The sequence below is a fragment of the Myotis davidii genome, unplaced genomic scaffold, assembly GCF_000327345.1.
Source record: "Myotis davidii unplaced genomic scaffold, ASM32734v1 scaffold299, whole genome shotgun sequence".
NCBI classification, from domain to species: Eukaryota; Metazoa; Chordata; class Mammalia; order Chiroptera; family Vespertilionidae; genus Myotis; species Myotis davidii.
Window position 1 is genome coordinate 6,478,121 of NW_006293088.1, and position 23,793 is coordinate 6,501,913.

General features: G+C 36.5%; 1 protein-coding gene across 15 annotated transcripts in view; it reads right to left on the reverse strand.

Annotated features, from left to right (window-relative positions):
* Positions 1-23,793, reverse strand: part of KIF1B (kinesin family member 1B) — a 123,849-nt gene that overhangs the window by 81,992 nt on the left and 18,064 nt on the right. For 12 of the 15 annotated variants that reach the window (XM_006766734.2, XM_006766740.2, XM_015565901.1 and 9 more), the window contains exons 2-12: positions 19,963-20,039; positions 19,108-19,287; positions 16,175-16,240; positions 12,096-12,274; positions 11,439-11,550; positions 7,876-7,953; positions 7,127-7,192; positions 6,407-6,424; positions 2,699-2,774; positions 1,994-2,072; positions 1,064-1,206 (exon numbers count right to left, since the gene is read on the reverse strand). In XM_006766734.2, coding sequence (XP_006766797.1) covers positions 1,064-1,206; positions 1,994-2,072; positions 2,699-2,774; positions 6,407-6,424; positions 7,127-7,192; positions 7,876-7,953; positions 11,439-11,550; positions 12,096-12,274; positions 16,175-16,240; positions 19,108-19,287; positions 19,963-20,039 — 1,074 coding nt within the window. The remainder of the gene's footprint in view (positions 1-1,063; positions 1,207-1,993; positions 2,073-2,698; positions 2,775-6,406; positions 6,425-7,126; positions 7,193-7,875; positions 7,954-11,438; positions 11,551-12,095; positions 12,275-16,174; positions 16,241-19,107; positions 19,288-19,962; positions 20,040-23,793) is intronic. The other 3 variants (XM_006766738.2, XM_015565896.1, XM_015565902.1) reach the window with 1 other exon arrangement.

A 23,793-nucleotide genomic window follows, 5' to 3' on the forward strand; every position in this document is an offset into this window, starting at 1 on the left:
CAGCAGTGACACAGAGAGGGAACAGAGCAGTATTTTGGCATTTGGGGAGATGAAAATATTAACACAAACTATATTATCATTTTACAAACTGTATTCATCTAAAATCAAGTGCTAATCAGTAAGGCAAAATAAACTAGAAAACCAGAAGAGGCCTTGAAAATCTTATTAGAATTCCAAATAATATTAATTTTACACAAAAAAAACCACACCATAAATATGATCTATTAAATAAAGCCAAATACTATTCTACCTGAATAATCCAGTTAACTCACTTAAGAGAACTTCTGATTAGGCAAATTGCCTAATCAGACATAACCAGATGCATTTTAAGACAAATGAATTACATTAAAATTAGATACATTTTAAGACAACAATGTAAGACAATGTTCTCTGAAAGTCTAATTCTTGAACTTAAGGTCAATTAAATATTTTCCCATTCATATGTTCATAGGGAACAGGGTGGGGAGCATTCACACATATATCATTGCTACTACATTAACCCAGAGAAACCTGTAACACAAAACAAAAATTTCAAGTAATATTTTTATGAAGTAATTAGTTTCTCAGTGAGAATAAGCTTAACATTCCAAATAAATTCCATTGCTGATCTAAAACAGAAATCTATCAAAAATACAAGTAGTGATATATATTCATGAAAAATTAATTTCATGAGTTCAAATGGATATCCTGGTACATACTATATAAAAAACTTCTGAGATCATTTTCATTGTTTTTTTGAAGAAGTTAAGGGAAAAACAGCCTGGCTGGTGTGGCTCAGCAGTTGAGTGTTGATCCAGGAACCAAGAGTTTGATTCCTGGCCAGAGCACATGCCTGGGGTCTTGGGATTGATCCCCAGGAGGGGGTATGCAGGAAGTAGCAGATCAATGATCCGCTCTCATCGATGTTTCTTTCTATCTCTCCCTTCCCTCTTCCTCTCTCTCTAAAAATAAATAAAAACATATTTTTAAAACAATTACAGGAAACACATGGCTCACATCACTAATTTTAAATATAAGAACCCTGAAAAGGATTAGATTTTGTATTGATCCTTAATCCACTTACTATCAATGATATCACCCAGTCCCTGAGCACGAAGAAGGTCCTTCAGTCGCGTCACCTCCTCCTTTAATTCACGGACAAGCTTGGCATTGGGGTCCTCGTTGATAACAGCATTGCATTTAATTTGTTTTGCACGATCCGCATATCTAGATCCAAAAAGATTCATTTTTGCCATTCCTCAGATGCTCTACTCCTCCAAAGTAACATACCATTCTTTCTTTTTTTCTTTAACATACCATTATTTCTAAAGCAAACAGCTTGAGTATTTACACATTTATGGGCCTTAATAACAACACATGTGTATAAAGTTTTATAGTACCTTATAAAGTTGAAGAAAAAGGCTCGGACGAATTTAAGTGATTTACTCAAGATCACAAAAGAAATAAATACCAGAGAAAGGACTCAAAACTGATTAGTCAGACTATAAGTGTTCCTTTTCATTATATCAAGTTTCTTTAATGAGAGAAGAGGAGAAAGTTTGGGATTAAAATAATGAAACCTATTCATATATATAGAAATACTCTATTAGTAAACATTCTGTCACTAATTTTTTAAAATGCTACATGTACTCATAATTGTGTTACTTTTTATGACTTGAGCATTTCTATAATGACAAACACAGGGACACTTCTTTTTTATAAATATGAATATTTCACTATTATCTAAAAGTTATCTGAAAATCTAACTTGAACAATTTTAGTATTTTTCCTATGAAAATGTTTTTCCTTTCTCAGTGAAACCGAAAACCATAAGCCATAGGTCAATTCTATTATAATAAGAATCTCCTTCCCTTCACATTTTCCCTATTATGAGAAGGCTGGGTCCTCATGTACATAAATGACTACCCATTCAGCATGAGACTATGCATGGCCTAACAAAATGACTTAACATGGCATTGTGTTCTTCTAAGCTATTGGGATCAGACTGGAGTACCTCAGAGTGCTCAAAGTTTCATCATAGTTGATATCTGCTGGGCTCAGAGCAGCAACCATTGCAGTCCGAGAATTGCCACCTAAAAGATGAACCATCATTATCTCAAATCACTCTCATTTTTAAAAAATTTTATTGAATGTACCGGATCAGACAGCACAACCTTAGATCCTAAGATTTAATCAAAAGTCAATAAACTTCTTGAATGTCCTCATGTCAGGCACTGTACTCAGATCTTGGGGTCTGGATTTACCGTGTCCATTTTCCCTCTTCCCAACCAATCAAGACCTCAGCCACTTCACCAAAGCTGCTCTTAGTGATGTGAATGTTACTGGTGACGTGGACGGCCCAAAAGGCCATTCTCAGTCTCTTGTTTCTATCAGCAATTACTGACCCAGCTGATTACTCCCTCCTGCCCATCAAGGAGGGGAAAGGGCTAATGAAACAGTGACTGAAGGTCCTAAAACATCAACAAAAATGAGTAAGGGCTGGTTACATCTGATTGCATACACCTCAAAGGAGCACGAAGCTTTCAAAGAGGAAGAAGGAGCAATAGTTTGAAGCAGGTGTGTGGTGAGGAAGACAACTACTTCACAGTTTATGTCTGGAAGTCGACGACATAGGGAAGAAAACCCTGGTTTAAATAAAGATATGCAAATCCAACCAGCTTAAATAAAAAAGATAATTAAAAACCAGTGGTCAACATACCTAGATTTTCTCGAAGGAGCCAAGTAAGCACGGAATCCCTGTAGGGAATAAAATCAGTTTTCTTCTTCTTCTTACTCTATATTAAACAGAAAAAAATGGTTTTAGTGTTAAGGAGGAAAAAGTCACATGAAAGACAAACCAGCCTAAAATTCCCAAGTAAATTAAATTACAGTAGAACCCTCACTGTAGAAATTTAACACTTCACAGCTTCAGTTCTTCACAGTGCCCCAAAGCTCATGTAATAAAGTAATTGTTTCTTTTTATGTTTTATTTTGAAAAATTTGTAACATACACCACAGTTTAGAGAGTAATATAATGAGCTCCCATATATCCATCATGCAGGTCTAACCATTTTCAATATTTTGCCAATCATGTTTCAATTATCCCTCAAACACTTTTTATTCCTGAAACATTTTGGGGTAAATTGCAGACATCATGCCCTTTTTATCCCTAAGCCCTTAACAGATAAGGACAATTTCTTATAGTTCCAAGACCAAATTAAGGAAATTTAACATCAACATACTACTTCTATCAATTATCCTGTCCATGTCATGTCTTTTATAGCTGGTAGTGTTTTAAAGGAAGTCCAACATTTCACCTATAAATACCTCAGGTACATATCTCAAGCAGAGGAAGATTTAAGAAAACATAACTGCATGAACATTACACACTTAGCAAAATTAAGTTACTCCTTAATATGATCTAATACTCAATCCTCAAATAATACTTTTTACTTTTGCTGAGGGGAAAATATGAATCCTGTACATTCCAGGCCAAATGTGTAGGAGCCAGTCATTTAGTTAACGCATTTACTTATCCAATCATCAAGTGGATTATTACATATCTAGTAACTCTTGTAGAGCACTACAATTTGGTTTCTTTGGATGGAAATTATGCCCAAATTAAATCCAATCAGTAGAGTTAGAGTATTAGATCTAAGAAAATAATATAACTTGCTAATCTTGAGATTTATAGAGACTAAAAAATGCATTTTCTATATATAGTTTATTATATATACTGCTCTCTCCGTAACCCTTCTCATCATTACAGAATAAAGCAAAAAGCACCAATGTAAAGCCAGTGCTGCAAAGGAGGAAGTTATATCCTTTGAAAATAAACATTTTTTTAAAAAATATATTTTATTGATTTTTTACAGAGAGGAAGGGAGAGAGATAGAGAGTTAGAAACATCGATGAGAGAGAAACATCGATCAGCTGCCTCCTGCACATCTCCCACTGGGGATGTGCCCGCAACCCAGGTACATGCCCTTGACCGGAATCGAACCTGGGACCTTTCAGTCCGCAGGCCGACGCTCTATCCACTCAGCCAAACCGGTTTCGGCGAAAATAAACATTTTTGTAGATAAGAGCTACTCTAGTCCCTGCTGGCTGACTGATGTATTGTGATAAATTAAGAAACTACTAAGGAGAAAGCCAGGGTTCACTGATATACATCTCCCCAGCAATGAGCAGTTTTATAATCCATTCCAGGTACAATATGAGTTTAAATGACACTAAGGATGATCTAGTTCTTGTAGAAACACAGGTATTCAGAAAAGGAAAACTAAACAGCTAACCTCTGGTTTGTTGAGGAGGAAAGAAAGTTGGCAAGCAGTGCTTTAATTCCACCTCTTATCAAAAATATCCCCTCCAGCTCATCCCACCCCACTCACTGACACACATTCCAACAATCAGAAAGTCATTTCCAATAGCAGGTTCTCAATTACACAGACCTCAAGGGAGATTGAACCCACTCAGTCATTCACAAGCTAAGGGAACTTTCACTCCACTACAAAATTCTTGAGGCCGGAGACCTCTCACTACACTTTGCCTATGGTTAGTACTGAAAATGCTGCAAGATTTAAAGCAAGGCAGTTACAATGACTGCAAACAATACTCTAAAAATAAGCAGGCTCACTTTGCCTAAAATATTCTATTTTCATTTCTGTCAATTAGACTAAATTAAGGAATAGCTAAATGAATATGCATAAATAGAACTTCAATCTTTTCTATCTGAAAATACCCTGGAATTTTAGCCATTTCTTCTCTACTTGCTGTCTTACACACATGAATTTCATCTGTCTTACAACCACAATTTTAAAAAATAAGAGCTTCAGTAGTTACATAAAAAGGTTTTATTTACATCAGTAACTTCTCTAAAAAGAAATATTGAGTTTAAATGGTAATAATCCTGTTTATCTCCCCAGTGGAAATAACAAGACATCTTAATTCACCAAAAATTATGCTTGTTACATAAAAACTAAAATTTGTTTCTGATCTATTATAGTTATAATGTGGATGCAAAGTACTAAACTGAATTTTACAAAACAGATTATAAAAAGTCATTTTTTGTGGCACAGAGCAAAGTGGGAAATACATAGGTAAGTACTTTGTAAACTTCTCTTTGAGTTCATATGGATGTTAATTGATGAGCAAATGAACAGGACAAGTTAAACTAATCACTAAGTTTTAACAGTCTTTATGGTTCTGGGGCCCAGATTAAATATTTTAAGAATACCCATAAATGTATATCAAATACCAGATTTTTAAATCTAAGGCATCTTTTTCTAATAGCAGAGAAAAACAGAAAAGGGACATTACTTTTTATTGCTTTTTTTGCAATTACCAAGAGTAAATAAATCTGTATGTCCGAAAATATGAGCATAAAATATTTTAGTGCAAATACCGCTTCTATCCCCAATGTTACTCATGTGATTAAGAACAAACTGTGCTCTATTATTTATGCAAAATAAATTTTAGAGTATCTCTATAGAAATATAAGAAAATTTATTATATTTGGATTAAAAAGGATGCAAATAATGTTTTCAAGATACAGTTAGAATTTTAACTTGATTCTACAGCCTATGCTTTATGTATAACTGAAAAGAAAAAAAAATTTTAATCATTTAAATAACCTGTGATCCTAGCTGATTTGGCTCAGTGGATAGAGCATCAGCCCGTGGACTGAAGGGTCTCAGGTTTGATTCTGGTCAAGGGCATGTGCCTTATTCGAAGATTCCCCAGCCCTGGTCAGGGTGCATGCAGGAGGCAACCAATTGATGTGTCTCTCTTACATCTATGTTTCTGTCTCTCCCTTTCCCTTTCACTCTCTCTAAAAATCAATGGAAAAATATCCTAAGGTGAGGATTAACAAAAATAAATAAATAACCCATGACTTTTCATGGTAGGAAACAAGTACAAATAATATAAAGATGTTTAAGAAAAATATACAAATAATCCCAAGAAGCCAGCTATGTTGTAGAATGGTACCCTTAAGAAATTTCTTTCATCATCCATTTGTGAGGTTAATAGATCTCTTCAAGAGACAGTCCTTTAGATCAGTGGTTGCCAACCTTTTGGACCTCACAGACTACTAGTGGACCGTGGACCACTGGTTGGCAACTGCTGCTTTAAATCACTAGAAAAGATATTGCAAGATAACACAATGTAGAAACTTCTTCAAATTTCTTTTCCCTTATTCTGAATTCCTTCTTCAAAGTACATCATGTTCCTTAAGTTAATTTTGCTGTGTAGGCTCATGATTCAGGTCCACTCTAAGTAGCAATTCTAAATCCCAGAGCCAGAAAACAAAAAACAGAAACTTTTTCTGAAGGTGCCATTCCTACGTATGTGCCATGCACCCTGCTGAGGATCCAAAATCATCACAACTGATTCCACAGCTGGTTCATTTTTATCAGCCCCCCCATACCTTGCTGGTGCAGTTATCCTACAGAGGAAAGCATTTAAAAAAGAGAATGAGAACACAGGATAAGCTTCCATCCAGAAAACAGTGCGTAATTTTTAAGTCATAAATTGAATATGACTTCTCAGAGATAAGCAAAAAAGCATTCAATTCTTTTTAAGGATTCAAATAAGATACTAAACTAAATTAGAACACACATGACTAACACTTTCTTAGCTTCTAACATAAATAACGAAGCTTTTTATATAAAAATTGTTTCAGTTTTAGTGTTCCACTATTAAGGAATAATAAAAATAAACTCTTTTAAAAATACATTACTGGCCCCCAAATCAACAGCATTTATTATGGCAAACTGTTCAAAATACTCCAACAAAGTACTGCATCCTACTTAGAAAAGATTGTACAGAAACAGAAGATACAATAAATACTTGTGGTTTTTATGAGATATAAAATAAGGCTCAAAAAATAGTCAAACCTTAGGTCTTTGTAAAGACCTAGCCCTTCCTTTAGCTTATATAGATCTGTTTACTTTCATTCTCCTCAATCTCTTTTACTTTTAGTACGAAGTGTATTATACCTCGTATCTTATCAAAAAGCTCTAAAAGAAGGAAGGTAAGGTTACATAAGAGGGCCAAAAAAGGGCAACCGTCATAAACAATCATAAAATACCTGTCAAATACATTTGCTGAGCAGACAAATGTTCCTTTACAATGAAGTAACACTTACCACCTCCGCCAAGGCTGAAATGACTTTGCCCAGAGTTGTAAGAGACTTATTAATATTCGCTCCTTCCTAAAATCAATTCCAAACATGAAAGAATTAAGAAGAATTTCTACAACTGCCACATCATCTACAGTATAATAGATAAAATACAATTAGCCATAGGCTAGCATTATTAGTTTATTTATGACCACAAATTCTAAAAACCTCCTTTAATTCTCAATCTTCTCTCCTCTCCACTTGGTCACATGCCAAGACCACATGTCTAATTGCACAGTTCTAAAGTATCTTTGAGATGTTTATGCTCCAAAACTTACAGATGCAGCCTTCTTCCCACAATTCACCAACGTGAAATTTCTGCTCTTGTTAAGCATATCTCTAGAGGAGTTCATGTTGGCCTCACATCTGGATCTTGTGTATCCTTTTCCCCACTACTGTCCCTCACTTTCATATGTTCTTCAGAATATTATTCAACTCTCACCATGAAGTTCTCCTTAATTATTATGTCATATAACTTAACCTTTCTTTGACGTTATAGAGCAGAATTGGCAAAATTTTTCTTAAAGGTTTTGTGGTCTCTGTCACAACTTCTCAACCCTACCATTGTAGCAGGAAAGCAAGCACAGATAATATATAAATAGATGCAGCTGTGTTCTAATAAAATCTTATTTACAAAAACAGTCAGTGGGCCCGATATGGCTACCCATGTTATAGAACTATTACTGACTAGGCCGTTTGCTTGACAAAAAAAATACCTTTAATCGAGTCCCTTTGGCGCCAGTTGAATCAGCTCGTTCGCTTCCTGCTAGATCCACCAAGCTGATTTTACTGACCTGGTAAAGAACAATAACATTGCGGCAATTCAAAAATAAGCCAAGCAGAAGTAGAAAACATTTAGAGGCAGGAAACTGAAAGATTAAGGCAAGGAGAAGACTAAAAATATTGATTAGGACTTATATTAGACATAAGACGACAAAGTCAACATATACTTTTTATCAATTTAAAGAGCACAAAGAAAGATCACAGCAAGTATTTTGCTTCAAAAGAAGTATTTTTCAATGATGTCATAAAAATATGTAAAACTCTGCAGCCACTATGGAAAACAGTATGGAAGTTCCTCAAAAAATTAAAAATAGAACTGCCATATGATCCAGAAATTCCAGTTCTGCATATTTATCCAAAGAAAAAGAAAATACTAACTAAAAAAGATATGTGCAACCCCAATATTCATTGCAGCATTATTTACAACTAGAGGCCCGGTGCACAAATTCATGCATGGATAGGGTCCCTAGGCCTGGCCAGCAATCAGGGCCCATTGGGGCCAGGCCAACGGGCCAGATGGATTTGGGGCGGGGCTGATTGGGGCCTGCCGGCCAGGGGGAAGTGGGGGAGGAACCAAGGGAGGTTGGCCATAGCGACTGGTCGTGTTACAGTTGTTCAGTCGCAAGTCACTTAGGCTTTTATATAGATAGATAGCCAAGATATGGAAACAACTTAAGTATCCATTGATAGATGAATAAAGAAAATGTGGTACATAAATAAAACGGTATATTATCCAGTCATAAAAAAGAATGAAATCTTGCCATCTGCAACAACATGGATGGATCCTGAGGGCATTATATTAAGTTAAATAAGTTCAACAAAGAAGGAAAATACTACATGATCTCACTTATATTTATTCATTGGCCTATTAAATGGCATATTAAAAATGAAGCTTCCAGCCCTGCCTCGGGGTTCAGTTGTTTAGAGAGTCATCCTGTGAACCAAAAGGTGGGAGGTTAGATTCCCAGTCTGGGCACATACCTAGGTTTCAGGTTCAATCCCCATGGGGGTGAGTATGAGAGGCAGCCAATCCATTTCTCTTTCACATCAATGTTTCTCTCTCTCTCTCTCTCTCTCTCTCTCTCTCTCTCTCTCTCTCTCTCTCTCGTCAATTAAAAAAAAACAACAAAAACCTATCCTTGCCCTGCCGGCATGGCTCAGTGGTTGAGCGTCGACCTATGAACCAGGAGGTCACAGTTCAATTCCCAGTCAGGGCACACAGCCAGGTTGTGGGCTAATCCCCAGTGTGGGTTGTACAAGAGGCGGCCGATCAATGATTCTCTCTCATCACTGATGTTTCTATCTTTTGCTCCGTTCTCCCTTCCTCTCTGAAATCGATAAAAAATATATTAAACAAACAAACATATCGAGTGGGGATTTTAAAAATTAAATAGCCGAAACCGGTTTGGCTCAGCGGCTAGAGCGTCGGCCTGCGGACTGAAAGGTCCCGGGTTTGATTCCGGTCAGGGGCATGTACCTGGGTTGTGGGCACATCCCCAGTGGGAGATGTGCAGGAGGCAGCTGATCGATGTCTCTCTCTCATCGATGTTTCTAACTCTCTATCTCTCTCCCTTCCTCTCTGTAAAAAGTCAATAAAATATATTAAAAAAAAAAAAATTAAATAAATAAAAATTTAAAAATGAGGCTTCCCGAAACTGGAACTCTTAAATACTGATGGTGGGAATATAAAATGATACTGTTTCATCATATCATTTTACAGTGAAAATTGGAAAACAGTTTGGCAGATTCTTAAGAAGCTCAACATACACTTACCATAAGATTCAACCATCCTACTTCAAGGTATAAACCAAGAGAAACAAAAACAAATATCCACACTAAGACTTGTATGCAAATGTGAATACCATCTTCATTTGTAAGATCAAAAACTGGACACAATTTAAATGCCTATCAACAGATGAATTAATGAACAAACTGTGATATGTCATCTATATAATGGAATAGTAATCAGCATAAAAGAGTGAACTACTGATACACTCAACAACATAGATGAGTCTCAAAATCATTATGTTAAGGAAAGAAACCAGACAAAAAATACTATACTATATTATTCCATTGACATAAAATCCTGGAAAATGTAAATTCATCTTTAGTGACAGAAAGCAGGTCAGGGATTACCTGAGGATGGGGTGAAAGGAGGGATGTAGTTAGATTACAAAGGAGCATGAGGCAACTTTTCGGGGTACTAGATAAGATATCTGGTGGTAGTATTGCTTTCACAGGTGTATACATATGTGATGCAGATTTATATGTTAAATATAGGTATTTTATTGTACTTCAATAATACCTCAATAAAGTTTTTAAAAAATGCTTCAGGAAAGTTTAGACAAAAGTATATAAAATGGATTATTATGGAAGCTATGGTTATGGGATTAATATTACTATTTTTGTAGATTTGATTTCATAGTAAAAGAAAGAAAAATGCTTTCACGTAAGATGTTCCTTATGCCAGTCAGATGAATACTGACTATTATGTAGCATTAATATTATAACCTCTGGCTAAGCAGTGTCAAGTTATTTGGTAACTCATATGAAAGTCTATATTCTTAAAAATAATTTTCACTTAAAACAAATAAGTCATCAGGTAAAAGGTAATTCCAGTTTTTAGTGATACTAGTTCCATAAAGTACTAAGTTTATAAGCAAAGGATCTTTTATAAATGCTAGTACAATAACTCTAACTTCCGATTAAAAAAATCCAGCTGTATGCTATGTAGGAATATAAGCAGAGTAGAATTCAACATAAGTTTATTATCAATAATGACAATAAAATTAACATTTATTAAGTGGTTCCTCTGTGCCAAGCACTATTATGTGCGCTTAACCTATAATACTACTTAATTTTTTAACAATCCTATGAGGTTGGGGAAACTGAGGCACAAAGAGGTTACATAACTTGCCCAAGGTAACACTGTTGAAAAGTGGCAGAGCCAGGATCTAAAGCAAGCAGTTTAATTCCAAAGTCTATGTATATAACTACTGTAGAAAATGAGAAATTAACAAGCAAAAGTATTTGAAGAACATCAGAAACGCTGTACAGTTACTTACTTTCCAAAAATAAAATACATCTTGTCTGTTTCATGGTTTGCTAAAACATTAATCCCACAGTAACATTATCAGAGCTTAAAAAAATAAAATACACACACCAAAGAAGCTAATAAGATAATTAAGAGGTTACAGTCAGGAAGAAGAAAAGGGAGGATTTTCTTCCCTCAGAACTGTTTAATTAACTCTCTTGCCTAGAGAAGTTTTCGATAGCCAAAGTCTTGGATTGCTTTTTCTTAACCCTATTTTCTCTTTTGCAATTTCACTTAGAACCCATACTCAAAACTGGTCTAGAGAGGAATAAAAATGATAAGCAAAAGGTATAAAATACCTTCCATTAAGTAAAAATCCCTTCCACAAAATGCAGAGGCCAGCTAGAAGGACGTCTGAAAATCCCGAGCACAACTCAAGCCCAGAGACTGAAGTTCTCCTACCTTCTCAGTGGAAAGGTTGGTCTCAGTATCATGTTTCTTCTGGGTGAAAACAATTGTAAACACAGCATGGGAACGGCTACTTGTTTCATTCATGTTGGTAGCTGCCACTGTCCTATATACACACATAAAGGTGACCACGTGACAATGGCATTCTTGGATGAAAGTTAAAAGGGACAGCAGGCTCCACATTGTGGGCATAACAACCAACAACTTTAATTCACAGATTGCAAGACTATACACAAAACGCTCTCAATACACTTTATCTACAAGTCTATCGAGTTACCCTCCATCTCCAAAGGTACCCACTCTGGATCATTTTTCATACTCCAGTTGTCCCTTTTGGAAACCACTGAGGCATTTAATTTTTTCTTTTATTAGGCGTTCATTTATTCCAGGATCAATTACTACCACAGGCATGTGATAAGCAACATTTTAGCATAACTTGACCAAAACATAATAGTAAAACTTAACTGCAGTTCCCTTGTGCCCCAGCAGTGCATTTTTTGATAGGAAGATAGATACTAAATATGCTGAAGCCCTCACTTCTCCAGCACAGCCAAAGGATCAGAGGACTCCACAATAACAACAACTTTCCTAACTACAAAGGGCCTCAAAATGTGCCAAAGACCTCAGCCATTCGTCTGTTTCCTACCATACCTGGCTTTGTTCCCAGCATCCATGAGGTCAGCAATGTCTGTGTAGGAAGTGACTGCCAACTTTGACAGATCCTCCACATATGGGCCAAGAAGTGGGTGTTCACGTACACGCAAATTACCCTTGTTTTTTGGATTCAGCAAATCTCGTACTCTTTCACAGTAAATTTCCATGTAGCTCACCTAGAAACAAATTATTAATGAATGAGAACTCAGGAAAAAAATCCTCTACATGAAAAAGATTTTTAAATATTCATTAAAAGTAATTAGAGATCAGCAGCCTTAACTAAGTGAAATGCCACAGTTCCAGACCCTTTCATTGTATTAATTATATGCACAGATATCACTGAGTAGGTCAGAACCAGCCTTCTGACTTTCTCGGAAAGGAAAAGGAGGTAAACAGGCTCTCTTAGCACACAGTGACTGCCACCTGTCTTAAGCAGAAAAAATATCATTTTTAAGAGCAACTTATCAGTTGTTAATATTGTTTTAAATGTATGCCATTCTCCAAAAGCTTGGAAACAATATTTCTATTAGTGTTAAAACCAAGGGACTGTATCAATATTCCAGAGCAGTTAAGACAAGAGACAGTGACTCTAATACCAGTTCTTTAAGACTGGCCACAATGTGACTGATTATGGGCCAAAAATGTGTCTATCAGGAGAGGTAAGGACTGGTCAGCACAGAATCCGATTGTATGGCAGGACCTATCCAAGTCTCACAGGGGAAGAAGCCTCAGACAATGTACTTCAGGAATTCTTGTCCTGTCAGCAGGACCATTCCTGTCATGGAGATGAATGTGTTAGGCCAGTGGTCGGCAAACTCGTTAGTCAACAGAGCCAAATATCAACAGTACAACAATTGAAATTTCTTTTGAGAGCCAAATTTTTTAAACTTAAACTATATAGGAAGGTACATTGTTACTAACTTAATTAGGGTACTCCTAAGGCTTAGGAAGAGCCACACGCATGGGGCCAAAGAACCGCATGTGGCTCGAAAGCCACAGTTTGCCACGGTGTTAGGCTATCATTTCTTCACCTGAAGCAATTAAGCATCTATCTAATCAACTCCTCTCCCTCTTATTTCATGCTCACCAAAAACCACCAGCATTCCAATAGAGGTCCACTCACAGAAAGATAATATACCAATCATGAGTGTCTGGTCTAGGTAAGAGCTATTCCAAACAGGAAAGTAATAAACAAATCTGCTGGTTTCTTAACATCAATCAAATGAGCTTCATTCAGAGTCTGCCTTTGAGGAATGATGGTCTGATCCTAATGAACCTATAAGATCAGATTTCTAAGCAACAATGCTCTGAGGTTGGGTAAATTCACCACAGTAAGCCTAATTATACCGCTTCCCTAAGAATCAGACACTTCTGTATCACTGAGCTACTCAAGCGTACAATGTAACTTCTGCATTTTTCAGCTTCAAATTTCTACAGACACATTTTCAGAGTATCTCAAATGGAACCTTATCTCTTTCTATTGGCTTTTTCTTTTTTTCATTCTCAGATCTGACTGTATTTTTATACTGTATTTCAAAATCAGCTTTAAAAAAACTGAAGACATTGAAAAATAATTGATCTATTATGAGAGTAAAACAGCAGGACAACAGATAATCTTTCTAAAAGATGTTATCCAAGAAAGTGAGATGGTACTTCAATCATTCTCATGCACTTAAACCTGTACATACAATCCTGAATCCCAGGAAGATATCACATGTTCTTAGAAAACTTGTCCCTGTTCACACATGTATAAGGCTAAGAGCTCCCAGAATAACCTGGTAAAGGCTAATGTGTCCCATTATGTATTCTCTAATGTGCAAATCCATCTAAGCCACCACTATTTATTTTACTTCTAAATGAACCAACATTACAGACCCCACTTGGCAAATTCAATTCATTAAGCACCAGGCATTTTCAGGTCTTTTTAGGTGCTTGACATATATCAGTTAATAAAGTAGACAAAGATCCCCTCCCTAGTGAGCTTATGAAGCTAGGAAGGGAGACTGAAAATAAACAACAAACATAAAAAATAAGTAAAATTATAAAATAGGTTAGAATATGGCAAGTATTAAGGGGGGTGGGGGGAGACAGGGGAAGGGAGACCAGGAGTGCTGGGTGGAAGGCAAGTTGCGGTATTATAAAAGACTAGAGGCCTAGTGCACAAAATTTGTGCACGGGCGGCGGGCCTAGGCCTGGCAGGCAATCACGCTTAGGTCTGCTCCACCTAGCTAGTGGGCCTAAGCAGGCAGTCAGACATCCTTAGCACTGCTGTAGAGGCGGGAAAGGCTCCCGCCACCTCCACTGCGTTCGCCAGCTATGAGCCCTGCTCAGGGCTGCTGGCTGAGCGGTGCGCCCCCTGTGGGAGCACACTGACCATCAGAGGGCAGCGCCTACATTGAGTGTCTGCCCCCTAGTGGTCAGTGTGCATCACAGCAACTGTTCGTTCTGCCATTTGGTCGATTTGCATATTAGCCTTTTATTATATACAATGATTAAAGTAAGCCTCAAAGAAATGGTAAGTTTGAACAAAAGACCTGGAGGAGGTGGAAAACTTAGCCAAAAGATATCCAGGAAAAGAAAATTTCAGGGAGAAAGAACAGTAAAGGCCTTGTAGTTAGGAACATTCCCGGTATATTCTAGAAACAGCAAAAAAATCCAGTGTAGCTGCAGCAGAGTAAGTAAGAGAAAGGCAAGAAAGGAGGCAGAGCTTCCATAAATTTAAGGAACCACAGTATCAACTGGGGATCTATACTGCAGTCCAAATAAGCCTATGAATGCAGACTAATATGAAAGAAAAGGGGTTTTTTTTATTACCCACAAGCTCAAAAAATTCTGTCATGTGATTCAAAACAGACTAGCTACAGGATGAGACAAGAGAATTCAATTTAACAAAAAATATTTTTAGAGCAGCACATTCCCCTTTTGATGTATAATGGTCACAGGCAGAATCCTTTAAAACGTATCAATTTATGCAACACTTTATAGGTAAAGAAAAAAACCCAAAGCATCTATGTAGATCAAGCAGACATTGTATAAGTCCTATAGATCATCAAACATATGCATTTTTTTGAATACAAAAAACTAGCGTTTGCTTTAAAAGCAGCTTAATTTCTCAGAACAGGCTCACGTTAAGAGAACACTATGTTATGGTATCAAATAGCAGTCTACTCTAGTTTCATTCTTTTGCATATGGCTTTCCAGTTTTCCCAACACCATTTTTTGAAGAGACTTTCCTTTCTCCATTGTTAAGTTTTTGGCTCCTTTAGAGAAAATTAGTTGCCCATACATGTAGTAGGGTCAGAACATTTTAATAATATTAATGACTATAAAATTAACTACCAAAACATGGGGAGGGTGTAAAATAATAGCTTCTTAAAGCACATATAAAAAAGTGGAAATGTTTATCAAATAAACTAATATATATAAAGGAATTCTATAAACCTCTTCTTAAAAGAAAATCCACTGTAAGGTATACAATGGATGGAGACTAACTTTTCCAAGATTATAAGCAACTATAAAAGAGGGGGGGGAGAGATTTGATTATACATATGCCTGTCAAAAATCATTATTAATAATATTAAAGAGAAAGAGTTCACACAAATAAATAAGAAAAACATTGCAATCCCAACATGTAAACCGACATAGGCATCATTTACAAGATGTTTAACCACACTAATAATAAAAGAAATTCAAATTTAAATAAGAGTGAGGAATTTTCCCTTATCAAATTGGCAAAGTTCAAAAATGAAAATACTAAATGTTTGCAAAGGCAGACTGGATGCTTACACTCTCTGATGGGGCTTCATTTTGAAATTCAAATGCATTTTTTGACAATCAACATATATACAAAGGAAATCAATGAAATATATTGATTTATGTTTATAAGCCAGTCTTATAAATAAGGATTTAATTAGAGCATTATTCATTATAACAAAAACTTAGAAATAGCCTAAAAGTACAAAACTGGGGGAGTGGTTAGTGATCTATAGTACAGTCATAAATTGGAGCTATTTAAAAGCAACAGTTGAGGCAATGGAGTATGGAGGCCTCTGGTTTTAATCCACGGCTGTACTCACCTCCACAGAGTAGGACATTTCTTCATTACAGTTGTCATTGATTTTCTCAAATAGTTCTTCACATAACTACAGAAACAGAATGAGAGAGACATGAAGAGCATAAATCAAAGAAGCACTAAGTTACCCAGGACTGTTACACAAATTAGTAATATCCCTTTTCTCTTTTTTTCACAAAATTAATGGCATCAATAACAAAGGTGAATTCTCTGAGTGAAAGAAAAGACAGTTTTAAATACATTTTTCCTATCTATATAATCCTTCAACAGCAGCATCTCAACAATGTTTGCCTTAGAAAGAAAGCCACATTTAGAGCAAGGGGAGGAAATTATGTCTCATAGTATTATGTCACTGGCACATTTAATTTATGTAAATTCAACTCTTCATACTATAATACAGTAACTGTAATTCTACTGTCAGAATTATTGTAGCAGTAAAACTACTATTCAACTATATTTTGCACACACATTACTTACTGTGATATATAAATTTTATTATTATAAGTCATCAGTTACTACATACATTATAAATGTATACATATATACACACACACATAGAGAGAATACTCTATATATATGGGAAGGGATAAATGAAGGCATTTTCAAGAATCATTTTGACTATAAAACTTTCCCCTTTGCCTCTGTCTTAAGACTCCAAACATGTTATGAGAGGCTACTCTACTACACAGTGACATTTCTAACAGAAAACATTAATCTTTATAGATCAGAAAAATTATAAAATTTCATTCTCCCTATAACTTGAATTTATTTAAAATGTGAAAAGTTTTTAAAAGAATTAACTAAAATCTACTGAATTTTCATCTGCTATATATTTAGTATTAAGGAAATCAATATACATTTGGAAAACAAACTATTCATTTGTGATTTTCTAGAAGTCTAAGTAGAATTTAAAACTTATTATAAAAGGCAGTTTCTAGCCCTGGCTGGTGTGGCTAGTTGTTAGAGCATCAGCCTGCACACCACAGAGTCAAGGGTTTGATTCCCAGTCTAGGGCACATAGTGCCTGTGAGGGAGGCAACCAACCAACCTGTCTCTCTTACATTGATGTTTCCCTCCTTCCCTCCCTCCCTCCCTCCCTCCTTCCCACCCTTCCTTCCTGGCCCACATTTCCATACACACTCTTCCAAGCCCCGCTCTCTGAAAAAGCAATGGAAAAATTATCCTCACGTGAGGAGGATTAACAACAACAACAAAAATAGGCAGTTTCTAAATAATCACCTTTTTAAAAATCAAACTTTTGGATTTTTATTAAAATAAAATATTCCAGCCCTGGCTGGTTTGGCTCAATGGATGGAGCATAGGCCTGCAGACTGAAGGTTTGATTCCGTCCAGGGGCACATGCCTGGGTTGTGGGCTTGATCCCCAATAGGGGGAGTGCAGGAGGCAGCCAATTAGTGATTCTCTCTCATTATTGATGTTTCTATCTCTCTCTCCCTCTCCCTCTCCCTTCCTTTCTAAAAATCAATAAAATATATTTAAAAAAATAAAATATTCCACATTCTACCAGAAAAGATATGTAATTATACAAGAATTTTAGTAACACATAAATTAATGGAAAAAGGAGAAACTAAGTGTGGTAATAGGATAAAATAAATATGACTATTTAGTATAACTTGACATAATTGTAATCTGTAATTATTTTATTGCCCAAAAAGTATTACATAGCAGTAAAAGCAGAAACTCCAGAACTACCTTTCCTGCATTTGGATTCTGAACAAGTGACATGACCACATGCCTCAGTTTCCCCGTCCGTAAAATGAGGTAATAATAGCACCCACCTCTTAGGGTCATCTGAGGAGAATTAGATGAGCTAGTATTTGTCAAGCACTTGACCTGTGTTTGGCACATAGGGAGCGCTTCAGAATGTTCCCTCTAATTCGCTTTGTAACTGTCGCTATTACTATATACAGAGAAGGACAATTCCCAAATATACAGGATGGGGCAAAAGTAGGTTTACAGTCGTGAGTATGCAAACATTTTTTCTTGTATTACTATTTATTAATTACTGTATTATTTTTCACACAAACTACTGTAAACCTACTTATGCCCCACCCTGTATGTCTTAATAGAGACATTTTTAACAGAAAAAAGATATGTATATTAGTATGTCCCATTTTTTCTAAATTTTTTCTTATCTTTGTTACTAATTAAACATTTCAATTACATAGCTGAATTCAAAATTACAGTCCACTAATCTATCAGAAAAAGTAGCAACTGCTTCTGTATATTATTCTCAAAATATAGAGATGGTCACACTAGGCCTATAGTAAAACAAACAAACAAATAAAAAACACACACAAACAAAAAAACCTCTTTAAAATTAATTCCAAATATCATTAATAAAAGCCATATTCCTGTTATTTAAAAAGAAGTTTCTTCTAAATACTGATGTCACAACGCCTCTCCATTTCCAAATAATACAAAATCAAAAGACTAACTGCTCTTAAAAAAAAGAAATTTCACTGTTCAAGCTTAAAATAATAGTATTAAACTAATACAATAAAAGGAAAGTATCTCTAAACAAGGTGATCAAAACCAATCCTATTCTTAAGGGGGGATCTACTTATATACAGGAGCTTTAAAAAAAGTCAGAGCAACAACATTCACTAAGTGTCTCCAGGATTCAGAACACAGCTTGTTACATACGATCTCTTGTTGAAGAAGCTGGTAACACTGTTCAAAAGATAAAATAATATAACATTGGATACAGAGCAAAACTTTTATCAAAAAATCAACTTTCCCACCTTTAAAGTAGACATGTATACATGTCAGTCTCTTCCACTAGACTGTTAACTCACCTGCCTAGTATGATAGTCCCTGAATAAACATTTGCTAAATAAAAACAATGTTAAAGCCACTGAAGACTAGGAGTAATGAGGAACAGAGGTTTTTCGCTTTTTTTTGTTTGTTTTTTACCTGTGGAATGATGCCAGCCTGGCTTTCTTCTTGTTTACCCATCATTGTGTAAGATTTCCCAGCACCAGTCTGCCCATAGGCAAAAATACAGACATTATATCCCTCAAACGCATGTAAGAGCATTTCCTTTCCAATGTCATTGTACACACGGTTTTGAGATGCAAAACAGGGATCTTCGGGCTGTAAAGATTAAAAGGAGAAATAAATGACATTTTATTCATATTCTTTCCTATGCTTATTTGATTACTGCTCTAATAAATACAAGTGCTTTGAATCAGACAAATCACCTAAAACATATATTTTTAAAGTTTCCCCTACATGTTATTTTTCTCATTTTATACGCACGCATGTACTATTGGAGTTATCCATTATCCAGGTCAGCCATACATAAAAATATCTACATGAAATTATCTAACATGATTACATTTCATTTTCCATTACTTTACAAATATCACTCTTCCATTCATAGGGAGCTCCAAGAAAATTTTCTTAAGGAAACCTTTGGAGCAGGGGTCGCCAACTGGTGGTCTGCAGAACACTGGTGGTCCATGAGGTCTGAAAGGTTGGCGACCGCTGGTTTAAAACATCTCCTTTTCCAACACAAAATAAGAAAAATAAAGATTTAAAGAATGCCTAACAAGGAGATGCAGAAGCAAATCCTAGTTTAGGAAAAAGCCCTAGAAGCCAGCAAGACAAAGGATTCTATACTGAGTAAGGATACTGCGAAGGGCCCCACTCTCCATTTTCCTAGGTGTTGGTAACCCCTGTTTTTCTTGTTGGACCTGAAAGCTCTTTTAAAACACATTAAAAAACCCTTCAAACCCTGCTCCTCTGCAGCACCATGAGTGTACTCACCGAGGTGTGAGACCAGTAGGAGTAGTCGAAGCTGAAGGACTTTGGAGCTTCCTTTGGGTTCTTTGGGTTAACAATACCTAGAGGATGAAAATGTTTTGATTTTTTAAGTCACTCAGTTACATGTTCTTTAGTTCAACATGAGGTTATATGGTAAATTCAAAACATCCAAATCAGTAAATTGATACTGCTGAATCTAAATAGGGTACTCAACAACAAAAATAATCACATTTTTAATAGATGATCTACATATATAATTTGAAAATAATCAGACCAGTAACATTCACTAAGGGTCACCAGGATTCAGAGCAGAGCCTGGTAGACAGTAGGTGCTCATTAAATACTTTATGAGTGAACCCGAGGTAAGAAAGCAGCCAAAATCTGGAAATGGGCCATATTACTACTTCAAGGTGCTTCGTAAGGCTTCAAATATTTCAACACATCAGAAATAAAAATTAGAAAATTATTGAATCAATCTACCCACTATTTGAAACAGACTCTTTTTAAAGCTCTGTCTACTTCAGAAAAGCTTTTGGTAATAAAGCATTCATTGGAAAGATAATCTTATTTCTGAAATCCACAGCTGACAAACTAATACGTAAGTGTTCATATATGTATGTGTGTACATTTGTGTATACGAGTGTGTACAGTGGAATCACAGACCACTAAATCTTCTGTAGAATGTTTTTACAGCAAAATTACTTTTTGACTGAAAAGCATGAAGTCTCACTGCCCATACTAACAGTGATTTCTCCTGTGATTAATCCTGTCACAGTTCACTTCAGGGACTGACTGCTGAGGCTTAGCCCCTCCCCTTTTCTCATAAACACAAAGCGCTGGCTCCTCAGATTCCACATGGAATAGAATCCTTGTAACGTGGTCATGAAACCTCCTCAAAGACCAGACATCTACACCAACCTACTTCTCCAAGGCAGGGCCACATCCCAGGGTATCAGTGAGATCAGGATTAAAAAATAAATCTGTCCAGAGCAGCTGCTGCTCGGGACACAAATAGCAACAGTTGCTACGGTGCTTAGTTCTCTCTCTTGCTCTTGCTGGATTCCACTGGGTAGGGCCACATACGTTCCAACCTCAAATGCTGAGAGTATTACTAAGGCTCACACTGCACATAATCATGTGACAGGGAGACATGATTCTAGAAAGAACATCTCCCCCCACACAAATGGTAACCTAAACAAAGAAGAAGTTTCTAAACAAAAGGCATTACATATAATATTTAAGTAACAGCCAACATTCATGGAGCACTCCCCCCAGTTGTAAGTGCTTTCTATGTACTAACCTATTTAATCCCCCCAACCACTCAATAAGGCAGACGCTTTATCATCCCCATTTAATAGGTAAACCATCACAAAGAAGTTTAAATAACTTACCCAAGGCTACAGAACTAGCTAGTGCCAATCCAGGATGCGAACTTAGAGAGTTTATCTCCAGAGCCCACTCTGAGCCAAAATACTCATCATTAAAATGCTTATTCCCTACATGCAGCCATTGCCAGTAAGGCATCTTTAATGAATATGCACACATATAGGTATGTGTATGCACATGTATTATGACTACCCCTAAAAGTATACCACAGGCATTAATACTCTTCTTACCCATTTAAAACTAGAAACTTAAGGATCATAGTTCCTAAAACATGAAAGACCACATACAAACTCTACCAAGCCAAAAGGAAGTTAGTGTCATGCTGCATGAACCACATTCCAGATTTCAGCGGCTCAGCAATAAGGACAATGACGAGATGAGACGTAGGATATGACCTCTGAAGTCTTCACCATTAAAAAAACATGGTTAAACCAAACACTTCTAACCTTTAGAAAATTTGCTATTATAAATCTTTTAAGCATGTTTCATTAAGGCTTTTGTTTGTTGGTTTGTTTTTGTTAATCCTCACCGGAGAATATTTTTTCCATTGATTTCTTTTAGGGAGAGTGGAAGACAGAGGGAAAGACAGAGAGAAACATGGATGTGAGAGAAACACATTGATTGGTTGCTTCCTGCATGCCCCAAACCAGGGCCCAGGCCAGGGAGGAGCCTGAAACCAAGGTACGTGCCCTCGACCGGAACTGAACCCAGGACCTTTTGGTTCACAGGTCAATGCTCATCCACTGAGTCAAACCGGCTAGGGCTCATTAAGTCTTTTAATTGGTACCAATTCTGCCAAGAACAACTGAAAGATCTAGTTTTCAGATCCTACCCTTTTGTTTTCTTTTCCCTAGTAAAGAAAAAGAAAAACTACACCAGTAATTTTCTTGATACACACAAAATCCTTTTCGTCGATATTCACTCCTCCCAGATTGTTGAAACTTCTGAAACTAATAAATGTTCCTAGCTTCCAGCTTTGACACCAAGCTTCTTTTTAAACAAAACCCTTTTGAAAAACATAAATAAACCAAAGTATAATTTTAAAGTTATTTACATAATAGTTATGTCAGCCTGGCTGGTGTAGCTCAGTGGTTGAGCATCAACCTATGAACCAGGAGGTCACAGTTTAATTCCCGATCAGGGCACATGCCCAGGTTTCGAGCTTGACCCCCAGGGTGGGGTGTGTAGGAGGCAGCCAATCAATGATTCTCTCTCATCATTGATATTTCTATCTCTCTCTCCCTTCTACCTTCCTCTCTGATCAATAAAAATATATTTTTTAAAAAACAAGATTAAATTTACCCAAAATATTAAATTTTTTAAAATTCCTAAAAAATATTCTTTAAGATACCTCAGAACAATGCAAAATTCAATATTGTTACCTGTTTTAAGGGGAAAGTGTAAGCAGAAAGCCTTTGAAGGCATGGGTAATTTCTATGTTAGGTTGGGTAGTAGTTATAGGGTTGTTTCATAGTATTCTTTATATTTAAATATACATTATATTGTCTTTAATATTTTGCCGGGAGCCGGTCCATCCTTGCTGTTTCAAGGGACCTGGCATATATCGCATACTGTTCTTAATATATTTGCTCACCTGCGTGGCACTGTGTTTTAACCAAGGTCACCTCTCCGAGAAAGGTCGTTTCCCCAGTAGAGATTTTCCCCTGAAGTTAGGGAGGGAATAAAACCCCTTCACTAAGTGCCAGGCGGGTAATTAATCTCTTTAACTACGAACAATCATGCTTAAGCTACATAATCTTTACTCCCTGGAATGGAGATAAGAAACGCCCTAACCTTTGGAATAGAGATTGATAGGATTAGAATCAACTGGTATACATACAGATGCAACAAGACAACAAGCGACAGAACTTAGCGACAGAACCTGGCTGGAGATCCTACCCAGAACTTCGCTGGAGATCCTGACTAGAACTTGGCTAGAGATCCTGCCTAGGCTGCTGATCAACTGAACGCTGTCTCCGTGCCATTCCTTCTTCGCCGACTCCGTCCACACCTTTGGGAACCCCTGGACCCGCTGGGGTCGGACCCCGGCAATATTTCCTGATACAAGATTAAGAAACCCCAGACTCTGCAAATGAAAAAAACTTATAAAAATATTAATGACAGCACTTGAACTCATCATAGTCCACTATTACTTCCACAGACAATGAATCAATGTTTTCAAATGTGCCAAAGGATTTTTCTTTTTTAAAATGTTTTTACTGATTTTAGAGAGAGAGGAAGGAAAGGGATATATAGAGAGAAATATCAATAATGAGAGAGAATAATTGATCAGGTGCCTCTGCACACCCCCTACTGGGGATCCAGCCTGAAATCTGGGCATGTGCCCTTGCGCGTTGGGGGGGGGGGGGGACCTCAACCACTCAACAATACCGGCAGGGCCCAACGGACTTTTCTTTCTGAATTAGTAACAGTTGAGATCTAACCCTC